The sequence below is a fragment of the Microcebus murinus genome, chromosome 7, assembly GCF_040939455.1.
Source record: "Microcebus murinus isolate Inina chromosome 7, M.murinus_Inina_mat1.0, whole genome shotgun sequence".
In the NCBI taxonomy this organism is placed as follows: Eukaryota; Metazoa; Chordata; class Mammalia; order Primates; family Cheirogaleidae; genus Microcebus; species Microcebus murinus.
This window is the reverse complement of record NC_134110.1, coordinates 78866776-78879716: the sequence shown is the minus strand read 5'-3', so window position 1 is coordinate 78879716 and position 12941 is coordinate 78866776. Positions and strand designations below refer to the sequence as shown.

Here is a 12941-nt window from a genome sequence, read left to right as displayed (position 1 = left end):
AAGAGTAACTGAAAATTGATAGTGTTAAACATGCAGTTTGTTTAGAATAGAATTTTAGGCCCCTACTTCAGGACAGTTCAGGTTAAACATCTAAGCAAAGAATAAGAAAGCATAAGACCAACTACATTTCATAAAAATATACTTTACCTCATAGCAGGCATGCTAATTGAATGTTGAATGGAGCGTATACTAAGGGGCAGCATTAAAAAGAAATAGAAATGAAGTTAGTATAGTGGTGATTTGACATTACAAAAAGCCAAAAAGACATAGCTGTCTAGTCACTTTATTCTTTCAGCACATGAAGAATTATCTATTTTTTGAGGTGGAGGGGATCCAAAATTATTTCAACATAATTTGCTTTTATTCAGGAGCCAATTTAATCCTAGTAGTTATTAGAGCTAATAACACAATCTTGCATTTTTGTAGCACTTTGAAAACTGTAAAGCACTTTTACCTGGATCTTTAAGGCATATAGCATCAAGGCCCCAAAGTTAAATGATTTACCCAAGATCACAGCAGAATCAAAAATAGGACTTGGGTCTTTGGGACTCCTAATTTGATGTTCACCGCCTCCCCTCAAAAATGAAGTGTGCACACAGACACACATATACACACACAGGCACGGGCACTCAAGGCCAGGGAAGGGCTCTTGCAGCCGACTTTCTCTCAGATATTTGTTCCCAGGCCAGAACAGGAAGGTTCCAAAAATCAATTGCCTATTTGACAACGTTGAGTGATTTTAAAATTGCATCTCCTGCCTCAGTAGTAATCTTAAATAGTACCAGTTTTCCAATAAGAGACACTGTACTTCATCTGAATTAAAGGCCATTCAAATAACATTTTGCCTCATATCTCACTCGGACCAACATCTCACTCAAGGACAACGCAGTTCATTGACTGTTCAGGTTTAAGGTTACCTACTCTTAGCCATCTCCCATAGAAACCTCCTCACGAGATGAGAGTACCTTAATTTGGGGGCTTGTAAAATCATTATATTCTGCTGATATTGTTACTTAGCTTATAATATTTTCATCACTGATCCAGCTTTTTAGGTAAATAATCTTTCCTTTGGGTAAAATAGATAGTTCAAAATATTAATTCTCAATTGCATTTAAGTATTTTGTGTGTTTACAATTTATTTTTCTCAAAGACTCAATTGTTACCAATGATAATGTGTTGAATATAGCTCCTCAACTCTAGTTTTGTAATATGTGATAACATGGAGTATGATCTTGATATCCATCAAAATATGCTGGCAGTTTGTGTAACCAAGATAATCAACGAAATATTTAGACGTCTCTGTACTTGATGTCTTCTGTAACAAGAAAAGATCCGTGTAACTCAGCATTCTCTCTATGCTACATGTTGGTGGTTGACACCTTGGGTATAAGACTACAATTTATTCTGGGAGGAATCTGCTAATTATTTTTCGACTTGATCTACTAAAGTGTGTTGGTCCCACATTTTAAGGACAGAGGTTAACCAAAAACGTCCTTATAAATATACACCACCACAACTCCAAATATCACCTGCCCTTCCTCAGACCCTTCAAAAGAAGCTGCCTGGAACAGCCACACTGCCACACACTACCCTCCACCACAACTAATGCCATAACTGCATCAGTGGAGCACCACCCATCACAGCTAACCTCCTGGTTAAAAAAGAAAAAGGAGTTAGGACAATGAAGATTCTCATCCTGGCATATTGTAATTAGGACACTAAGGCTGCTGGATCAGTTAGTGGCAGGTACTTCAGCTAGAAAGTTACAAAGACTTAGATGTTGAAGGTGAAAGCTGCAAGAACACAGAGGAAGCCAGTTCCCAAAGAAAAAAATAGAATATAAGCACTTCTGAGAGAGGTAGAGGAAATGAGGGAGAGATGATCGTGCAGGGAATAGGGCAAGGTGGAAGAAGAACGGGTTTCTTAAGTTTCCTTGGTTTCTGGAAGCTTCCTGGAAGCTTCCACGTCAATTTTCCAGTGAGCAGGGCTGGTTTAGGTGGGGCCTGGGCTTTTCCTTTCCTCTCCTTAGATTACAAAAGAACTTTGTTTCTGTGCAACACATTCTCCTTTTTAGTTGAGCTACTTGACATAGTTTTCTGTTCCTAATAATCAAAAGACTCTTCACTAGAACATTCATTTTGGTAGAGATTACCAAATTCTGGCAACAGAGGGTGAGTAATGGCCAAACATGTGATACATTCCTTGTCCATGGGACTCATACATTGAATTGGATAGTATCAAAATTGAGAAATGGGTAAAGTGCACACTTCAGAAATTCAGAGTTAATTCTAGTCATTGTCCCTGAGCCCCTACATAAAAGACTGCTTCCTCCAACATTTAATCCTTTGGATTCTATACCACTTTAACCAGCACTTACTGACTTAATATGTTTAAGTGGTAATATATAAGGGAAGGCAAGGAAGTGATTCAAATATGGTATTTATTTTGTGAAAAATCACTGAATTGAATGGTTTTGAGCATCTTTCTGTGTGTGTTATATTTTGCTTTATTGTGAGATAAATACACCCATCAGAGAATGAAATCAATTAATAGAGATTCAAAGTCAAGGTTTCCCTGCTTTTGAGGTAGCTATTTTAGCAGGAAGAATAAGAAGCACGTATCAGTTTCAATTCTATCCAGTACTGGATCTTCTCCACAACCAATATTAGATGAAATTCCATTTTGTTGGTAGCTAGTTGTAATCTAACTATAGGCCCTGTCTCTCTTCTCTACGGGAAGTTACACGAAACTTCAACTTGCCTCAACTTGTACATCCTCTCTAATTTCATTCAAGTTTAAATATAAGATGGAAAACTTCAAAAGCAAAAAGTCAGGTTGCTGCTGGACCAGAATTACCACTAACAGACAGGCTGTGAGCATCAGTTACTATGCATAAAGCAAATTTTGTTAAAATTTTCTACCTTGATTTGTAACCCTCGACTATTTTAATCTGTAGTCAAAGTAGGAACGTAAACCTGGGTTCCTCAAAACAATGAAGAAAAAAAAGAGGACAACCTGCTATTCACTCATGGAGTACTTTTCAATCTTACTGTATTTGCTTTTACTTTGAAAAAGTTATTCTTTTAAAAAGCTGAACTGATTTGTTTTTAATTTTCCTTGTTTCTTACAGTTATTTGATCTTTTCATTCTAATAATAAGAGAGGAGAGGTAGAGGAAGGAGAAGCAAGGAGGTAGTAGCAGGTGGAGGAAGAGAAGGAAGAGTTAATGGCTACCATGTTGGCATGCTTACTCTGTGCCAGGCATGCTTTTATGAGCTATCTATATATTATTATTACATTTTGCCTTCACACAATCTCTTGACGTAGGTGGTGCCAGTAGTTACTGTCCAAAGTAACTGCTGGTAGTGCATAAAGGGGCACTGTCTTAAACCATCACTGCTCTGGGGAAGCACAGGAGGACAGTGCAGGCTTTGGACCTAGGGTGTGCTGGGTTCCAATCCTGGCCATCAGCTATGTACACCTCCTGTGCCACCTTGGGGAAGTCAGTGCAATCTCTCTATGACTCAGTTTGACTCAGTTTCCTCATCTGTAATATCAATAATAGCACCTACTTTAGAAGTATTATATATATAGTCTTGCCGACCATATAAGTGGTAACCGTCATTGTTATAAAGGATGATTTTAACGGAAACACAAATTAACATCACTTCATTTTAGAATATACTCTTTTAAAGCTTTCCAGTTGCAGCCAGCTCCAAAGCTAGCAACCAAAAAATATATATTTCTCCCTACCCTCAAACTAAGGCATAAGGCAAATATCTAAATCCCAAGTACTAATTGACTACGTAAAATAACAACTGTTGCTTAGTCTAATACATTCAAGTTGGCAAAACTATTAATAGTATATTTTCTCCTTTTATATCCATAACTACCTTAGAGAGTGAAATCATTGGCATACGTTTGTCAGGTAAGATGGACTCAGAACAAAGTGTGAGATTAACCAACTGTTTCACAGCACTCTGCAAAGGAACCTCCTACAATCCATCTCCATGGAAGAAAAGGACTTGCTGCTGGGATTGGAACACTCAAAAATCTATGGTCCAAACTCCCTCTCCTTGGACAGTTCTTGGGGGAACATGACTAGTTATTTTCCTCTGTGACTTACATGATCTAAAAAGATGTGTTTTTTCTTTACATATGTTAGCACATTAAATCAGATTACAAACAGGACTTCTTGGCCTAGAAATTATTTTGTAAAGAGACTTTACGTAACCTTTCATCTGTATGAATTATACAGTTTAACTTTCAAAAGATAATCTTACTTCTGTCATTTCCAATTTTTTTTTTTTTTTTTTTTGAGACAGAGTCTCACTTTGTTGCCCAGGCTAGAGTGAGTGCCGTGGCGTCAGCCTAGCTCACAGCAACCTCAAACTCCTGGGCTCGAGCGATCCTTCTGTCTCAGCCTCCCGAGTAGCTGGGACTACAGGCATGCGCCACCATGCCCGGCTAATTTTTTTATATATATATCAGTTGGCCAATTAGTTTCTTTCTATTTATAGTAGAGACGGGGTCTCACTCTTGCTCAGGCTGGTTTTGAACTCCTGACCTTGAGCAATCCGCCCGCCTCGGCCTCCCAGAGAGCTAGGATTACAGGCGTGAGCCACCGCGCCCGGCCATTTCCAATTTTTAATCACAAGCCTTACTTTAACCTCCACATACTAAAATGCAATATATATTCATTAAAAGCAAGACTGAAAATGGTAATGTATAATCTCAATTATATTTTTCAAAAGGGAAAAGTGACTATATAAGGAGCCAGAAAAAAGCAGCAAAACTTTTGTTTCTGATGAATTAATAAGACAGAACATATTGAGCCATACATAGGTACATTTGCTTAATCTTTTTAAAGGTATATAAAAAAAGAACACTGATATGTACTGATGAAACATAGTTCTCAATAGCCCTTACATATTTTTATATTTTATATTCATGTTTATATCACATCTAACCAGGTATTTTATAACCAGGTACTAACAGGGCTCTTTCATTCTTATCTCATCCCAAGACCCCACTTTCTTCTCCCCCTCCGCTCAAAGATTTTAAGCTGTAATAAAATCCGTGTCTGTTTTGTGCTTATCTCCGTGGGTCCTGTCCACAGTAGACACACTAATGTTAGCAGAATGGATTCTGTGACTGAATGTGTATTCAGTTACCTACAGCATTTAGGCCATTTTTAATTGAACACCAGAGATACACAATCACCTCCTATTATTGGCAACTTTTTGTTTAAAGCATAATTTTCATTTTAAATAATTCAACATTTAGAGCTTATATATCCTTATGATTTACTCTGACTTCCAGGGCTAAATGTCACCAAGACAGGAGCTATAAGTACCTGTTTGCTTCCTTAAGAAGCCAAATAGCTACACTCCCACAAGTAATTGCTTGAGAAGGCAATTTGCATTAATAGGAACAGAGGTGAAGACTACTATAATATTATCCTTCCTGCTTACACTCTAAATGCCTTCCTCCACCTTAGTTTCCTCCAACAACTAAATGAATAATCAGTCTGCAAGGGAGAGAGGGGAGGGGTTTGCTCAGCATCACAAAGTCTCTTTCTATAAGGCATGATCTGAGCTAACATCTTCTCAATGTGCTTTCTTTTTAGCCTAATAAACTCTTCCCTTTTGCAAACCATAAAGTTGCCTTACACGCACAGTTAAAAGAAATAATAAAATAATACAAAACTATAAGCTAGTAAAACAAGTATTTAAAAATGCCATATGATGGCAAATTTTAGCTCATGTATATTTTACCACAATTAAAAAAGAAAAAGTAGCGTAACCCATATAAGATGGAAGACTAACAGCATGAAGCAGTGCATATGCACTCTATTACAACTCCATAATAAGACCCAGGTGAAGAATTCCAACATCCTTACAAAAGCACCAAAGAAACAAAAGCATCAAAAACAAACAAACAAAGTCAGACATTAAAAGGGAGGAATTCTGCATGCCATGGTAAAGCTGCTTCTTTTTACAAAAAAAAAAAAAAAAAGTAAAAAAGAAACATCAAAATCATTTCCATACCCCTTGAACTACAGTGTCAAATACTTCTTTTAATTTATACATTACTCATGGTATACAAGAAATCCTCCCTTGAAATTAGGAATTCACTAGAGAAAAAGATACTCCAAATGCAAGAAAAATTATGTAGTGGACAAACATGACCAACCAACGTGGCATGATCATCTAATCTCAGCATACTTGTCTTAAGCAACTGCTAGACTGCAGTGATGGTTCAAACTCTCCTTACCTAAAGGAATGTGAAAAGGCTTGCAATCTGTAAGAAGCCAGAGTAAGCATTAAAAAAGAAAGGAAGTTCTGATAAATCTAAAACAATTAAATAACCTACTTTTAAAAAGTGGTATAATGTTTTACCTGGGCTCTAAAGTACTACACAATTCAGTCAGCATAAAAAGAAATCAAAGCACCTAATAGATGTATATATAATTGTCAAAAGAGTTCAAGAAAGCTATTATTTATTACATTACGCTCAGAATGATGATAGTCCAAATATAACAAAGCAAGGAATTTAGTTCTTTTGGTGCAAAGTGTAACACATTAATTGACCTATTCAACTGACAAAATTCTGGTTGTAAAATCTACTTTCCCCACAAAAAATGAAAAACACAAAGCCATGCAATCTGAGCATTTGTCATGTTTTGTTTTGTTCTAAAACACACATCTTGCATGCCAACAGAAGCTCACTTAAACCACATTTGTCACTGGCAGCAATATTCTAATCCACGTGGGAAGAAGGGGACACAAAAGTACCATGAAGCGGTTTTATCAAAATGGCAAGGAAAATTCTGCAGACTAAGCTAAATACAGAGGGCAAATAAAAAGCAATGGCTCAAAAAATCAAGATTTGGGCCTAAGCATGATGGAGATATGGCTCATAGGTTAGTACAAATCAGTGCATGAATGGGCATGTTGTAATCGCATCATGGTATAAAAATGTCATGCACAGAAAGTAAAGCCAGGCCTCAATTCAAGTGTGCACTTCAATGCTCCTGTACTCTTCCCCAGTGAGACACCAGGCTCTGCCCACAATCACAAGTTTGCAACCACCAGAGACATACTTACCCTGATGCTCATGAAGGACTGAAAATGAGACACAGACGTTCACAACCAGAATTTTTCAACAACCTTAAATGGATTCATGAGAAGATCATTTTGAAGTTAGAATGCTATGCCTAAGAGAAGTGAGGCGAGCATTTCAGGTCCTGGTTTGAAGGAGTGTTCTCCCTCATGCTAACAGAAGAATCCAGCATCGGCCAGAGCCAAAGTCAGGAAACAAATGCAACCACAGTAACAGTTTCATTTGCCTTAGCTACTCAGTAAGCAAGGAAAAATGAAGACATACTTTACATCTTCCAGCTTTTTGGTGATGACGGAGCCAACAGATGAGAAAGCAGCTGAAGCCTTCTGTCCGGCCTGAGTCAAGGTTTCAGATGTCTTCTTGTATCTGCATGAAATTATAAACAAACAGAGCAAAGTCAGCTAACTTTTCCAACATCAATTATTTCAAGTGCAGTGGTCACCACCTATTGGAGAACTCTTTAAAAAAAGTATTCTTAACAACTTCTAAGATCCTTCATAACTACCTCCGTAGCATCATCGCAGCATCTTATACTTTAACCATCATCTCAGGCACAATGTTCTGCAGTTCTCTAGTCCAGCCGGAAACACAGAGGCCTAGCAAGGCAGGGCCAATGAAGTCAGGGTGAGGGCTAAAAATAGTCATGGAACAAAAACAAAAATGAGCCAAAATCTGAAAGAAATTATACCACCTGTTCCTTCCTTTTTCATGTAAGCCAAACAAAACAAAAATGAAATAAAATTCCTCAGATGCCTTTTACAACTTGACCTCCTAAAAACAAGGGGCCAGAAGCAACAAGCAGGTTGAGATGAGCAGGCCCCCCATGTGTATTTAATTATCCAAATATACTTTATGGGCATGAAGAATTTTTTAAAATTTTGCATGTCTGTATAGCTACCAAATAAGGACTTGCTGGGCTCTCAGCATATTATGTAAAAGATATAATACTTAAAATGATTCTAGTATGATATTTGCTATAATGCAAAGATGTAATTTACCACCTCCTTCCCAGCTACCCAGGGATCGGAGAACAAAAAAAGAAAAACAAAAACCACCAAAAAAAAAAAAAAAAAAAAACACAGAACAAAAGAATATGGTATCTACCAAAAAGGTTAAGACTCCCATATTACTGAAATGAATGTTCAGGCATTTTTACTTACCCTGCCAAGATCAAATACCAAGAATAAATGGGGTTTAATGTAATACAGTCAAAGACTAGTTTCCTGCATGCTTTCCCATTGTCAACTTACATCGATAGAAAATGGACCAAAAGAATGGGCACCTGAGTACTGTCATGTCAGATGCAGTTGGCTTCACTGCTGACCGTTAAATTATGAAACAACTCTAAGCTCATCAGCTTAGCAGATGGGCCTGAATACAGGAGACAGAGCAGTTCAGAATCTGTTGCTAGAAGCTTGCTCCTCCTTGTGCCAGGAAACGAAACTGCATCATGATAATACTAAAACATAACTATGTGTGATCAAAAAGACAAAAAGCTTAAGAGATTGGACTCTGCCACGAGCACATATCAGAGACAGTGACCCAAGAATCTTCTAATACATGCAGAGCAGGGTTAAAAAAAAAAAATGGTTCCAGACCTGAATTCAAACCCTGACTTCATATTTTAAGAGGTATGTGACCTCAAAAGTTACCGGTATCCGAGCCTGTTTTCTTAGCTAGAGTGATCCCACCACCCCTTCTACTGGGTTATCGTGAGGATTAAATAACACAATGTATATATTTGGCAAGTAAATATATAAATTTTTGGAACTTGAATTTTCTTTGTTCAACTCACATATGAGGCTGGTTTTCTTTCTATTCCCTAGAACAAATAGTCTGGAAAACCAAAGTTACAAAAGAGGCAGGTACACTTGAGAATTGGAAAGAAAACACCCCATGTGGTCCAAAGAAAAGCTGCAGAAGCATCTTTCTCTTTCCCTCCCCAGGTGAGCAAAAGCGTCCCTTATATTTCCTAAAAAAACGTATAATCAAGGGAACATACGCAGAAGTTGCTGTCACATCTTGCCACCCTTTGGCAATGTTCTGTTTTAGTTCCTGCAGTGAACTGATTCCAAGTTTCCGCTTGATCTCTGCTAGGTGCTTCTCTTTTGCTGCTAACACTTGAGACAGAGTCTGGATTTCTTCTTCTACCTACAAGGAAGGGGGTTGGGGTGGGAATACAGCAAGGGTAATTCAGTAAATTAAGATTATAAGTGCAAAACTATACCCAAAATTGTAGAGTTATGTTTAAAACATTTTTTCAATTTATTTATCTTTCTATTTAAAAACCACATATAATGTTACGTAAATTTGTATACCAAATTTGTATACCAAATCAAAATAATGTCCATCCCCGACCAAAACACACCTAATCAAGCCAAACCCAAATCCAACCTTCTTACCTAATTCCTATGAGTTTATACTAGATATGTCAGTTTCATGTCTGCCACAGCCACAGCCATAATAAATCAAACTGTCTCCCCGAGAGAGAGCCCTACAGAAGTCCCGTGTGGACCCGTTACTGATGATGGCCCAGACTGAGCTAAGTGGTTAGAGGTGGGCCCATGACCCAAGGACAGCCACCCACCAAGTGGCCAGGAATCAGTGGTGAGCCTGGTGTGAAAAGAGGTACTCAACTAACCAGTCTCTGTCACCCAGGAACACGGTTTGAGAACTGAGATGACAATGAGTAGAAGACGGAAAAACTTGAAGAAAGACGCCTTGAAGGACAGGTAGGACACAGTGAGATGATGAGATGTTGTAGAAAGCTTATATATACTTAAGGAAGCCAAAATGGCAAGCAGAAGCTATGAAGACAAGAAAAAAAAGACTGGCAGAATAGAATAAACAACTCAACAGAAAAAAACCCACAAAAACAAACAAACCCCCCACAACCAAATCCAATTAATTATTCTTTTAATTGCTACGTAAACATCTCTGCAGGAGAGATATTCACGTTACTAACCTTAGAGGCAGGGTTTATGCTACTCTAAGTGGCTGCCAGTTAGAAACTTACATTCTCGTTAGCCCGTTAGCAACACCGTTCTTTCACCGGCAAAAAGGATAGGCAAGATGGCTGACCAGAGATATCAGTTGCCAGATCATCTCAGGAAGAGGAGAAAGTCTCAGATGAAAAAGCATAGCCCAGGTGTCATTCAGAGGGAAGAGTGCCAGAACCTACTGGAGATCCCACAGGAAGAAGTTGCAGAACAGAACAGGATTTCAGCAGAAATCCACTGCCAAGGAATTTGCAGCCCCATGGAGAAGGTAGGTGCCGGTGTTGTTTCTCCTTCCCTCGCACCTCTGGCAGGCTGCAGGCTCCTGAACTGCCAGAGAGGCCCTCTCCCTGCACAAGCCCAAGTGCTGCTGCCATCAGTGAGCTTCTTGAGAACAGAGCACCAGGCTACCAGCCCTCTGGGGGTCACTCCCCCTTCACCACAGACCTGAGTGGAGGCAGTGGATGCCAAACTATTTTTCCACCCATTGTGCGCCTCTCTTCTCCCCAGGGAGCTTCAGCCCTTCAGTTGTCCTCACTAAATCCCACACAGACACTGCCCAAAACCTGCTCGGACTGTAGTAGCCACAGGAGCCTGGTAGGTCCTGGGGAACTGTGTGTGACCCCAGAGCTTGGACACTCAGGGCAGGCTGCCTTCAGGCGTGGAGAGTGCAGCACACCAGGGGGGGCCTCAGAACAAAGGGACAAAGGTCCCAGCTCTCCTCCATTCCAACTCTTCTTCTTCTCCTCCCCTCCCCCGCCCACTGCTGCTAATGCAGGGCATACCCCAAGGTGGAGGGACATTAAGCCTGCCTACGTACTCCACGGGAAACTCAGGACCACACACTTCTCCCTGGCACAGTCAGGGATTGAACTCAAGGGATCAGAGGACAGGTCCGCAGGCCAGATCCTGCACCCCCAGCACTGGGTCATATCATTCAGGGGCACAGAGGAGAGATTTGTGAACTGATCTTGAGACAGGAGGGAATCCAGGTGGGCAGAATCAAAAGGAGAGTATGGCATGGGTATGAGCTGCAGCATTGTTGCTAAGTATCTGACCCCCCCACAGGAAAGCCATGCTTTCAGTACGGGGCCGGGGGTGGGGGTACCACGCAGAGAAGTTGCAGCCTTCAGCAGCATTACTGATAAGGGTGCTTTGGGCGGCTGCTTGCGGCCAGATGCTGGAGCGAAATCTGCAGGAAAGGGAAGTAGCAGAAGAGTGAAATGCACGCCTACCTGCTGGACTATGAATTCCAAACTGCCCCTCCCCAACAAGCAGACTTTTTCGCCTGGTGGGGCTGCCTCAGCCTCCTCCCAGTGGCTTTCCCCAGCAGCCCAAAGGCAACCCCTGAGCTCTGCTGAGACAGCCCTTGTGCCCGCCTTTGTGGAGCCTGAACAGTGGCCCTCCCAACCCACCCCTGCGCAGCCTCACTCCTCCACCCACCTCTGCTACGGATGAGAATAAGGAGTCCCCTGGGAGCTCCGGGGCCTCACCCACCACCTGGAACATCCCAATGCTTCTCCTGATCAACTAGAGCAGGACACAGGCCCCCAAAATGCCACCGTAGCTGGCCTTCTCCTATAAGCACCACCTACTGGCAGGGAGGACAACTTACACAGCCTAATACAGCATTTACTGATTCAATCATATGGGGCATGGCTGACTCTCAACCACAAGCACCAGCTGCTAACTTGGAGATTAAACTGGACATCCCAATAGAATTCATACTGTTAAGAAGTCCACAGGGCTGGGGAAAGAAAAAAATTTCAAAGACCTTCATCTCCCTTTCTTGATAAGAGGCAGGAAATCTGCCCACCCACATAGTACACCACTGCTACAGCCTACAAATAACTAGCAATTGAGAAAACTGAAACATTAAGGCTCTCTAGAACCAAAGTAGCCATCTATAACCTAGACCCCTATCAAAGTACCCACAAGCAAAGCCAAAGGTCCTAACCCAACATATGCTACAGGCATACCCTTAAGAGAGAAGGGGGAAAAGTCCCATCAAAGCAAAAGAAAATTCAAAAACAAGTGATACCGTGTTTCCCCGAAAATAAGACAGGGTCTTATATTTATTTTTCCTTAAGAAGCCACCCTAGGGCTTATTTTCAGGAGACATGTTATTTTCCCCTCAAAGCCTCAGTCTGCAGCACGCACAGCATGGCCAGGACCTGACGGGGGAGCTGACATTGTTGGTGGGGCTGCCCACATCTTTCCAGTCACCTCTGCAATAGTAGCTATCACGATGGCACAAATGAGAAGGGCTGCTCGTCTTCTTTACTGCTCCACGACGAAATGCATGGGTTGTGCAGATACTCTGTGTAGCCATGCCCATCACTAGGTCTTATTTTCGGGGTAGGGCTTATATTGCACAAATGCTTAGAAATCCTGCTAAGGCTTATTTTATGGGTAGATATTATTTTCGGGGAAACACGGTAGTTGCTCCAGATGAGAAGGAATCACTGCAAGAACTCTGAAAGTATGACAAATCAGAGTGAAAGAACCAACCCCCCCCCAAAAAAAAAAAAAAAAAATATCACTCAAGCTCTAGTAATGGGTCCCAACCAAAATGAAAATACTGAAATGACAGATAATTCCAAATGTGGATTATAAGGAAGTTCAATGACATCCAAGAGAAAACAGAAAACCAACACAAAGAAATCTGAAAAATAATTCAAGAAATGAATGAAAAATTTACTAAAGAGATAGATATATTAACAAAAAAAATGAATAGAACTTCTGGAAAAGAAAATTATTTAAGAAAATACAAAACGCAGTGGAAATTTTAAATAGACCAGACCAAGCAGAAAAAAAGAAA

The 12941-nt window shown here is 40.3% G+C and overlaps 1 protein-coding gene across 4 annotated transcripts in view; it reads right to left on the bottom strand.

The window, feature by feature from the left end:
* Positions 1-12941, bottom strand: part of TPD52 (tumor protein D52) — a 211280-nt gene that overhangs the window by 110024 nt on the left and 88315 nt on the right. For 2 of the 4 annotated variants that reach the window (XM_076005202.1, XM_076005199.1), the window contains exons 3-6: positions 9127-9275; positions 7389-7490; positions 6276-6302; positions 148-189 (exon numbers count right to left, since the gene is read on the bottom strand). In XM_076005202.1, the coding sequence (XP_075861317.1) occupies positions 148-189; positions 6276-6302; positions 7389-7490; positions 9127-9275 (320 nt within the window). The remainder of the gene's footprint in view (positions 1-147; positions 190-6275; positions 6303-7388; positions 7491-9126; positions 9276-12941) is intronic. The other 2 variants (XM_076005200.1, XM_076005201.1) reach the window with 2 other exon arrangements.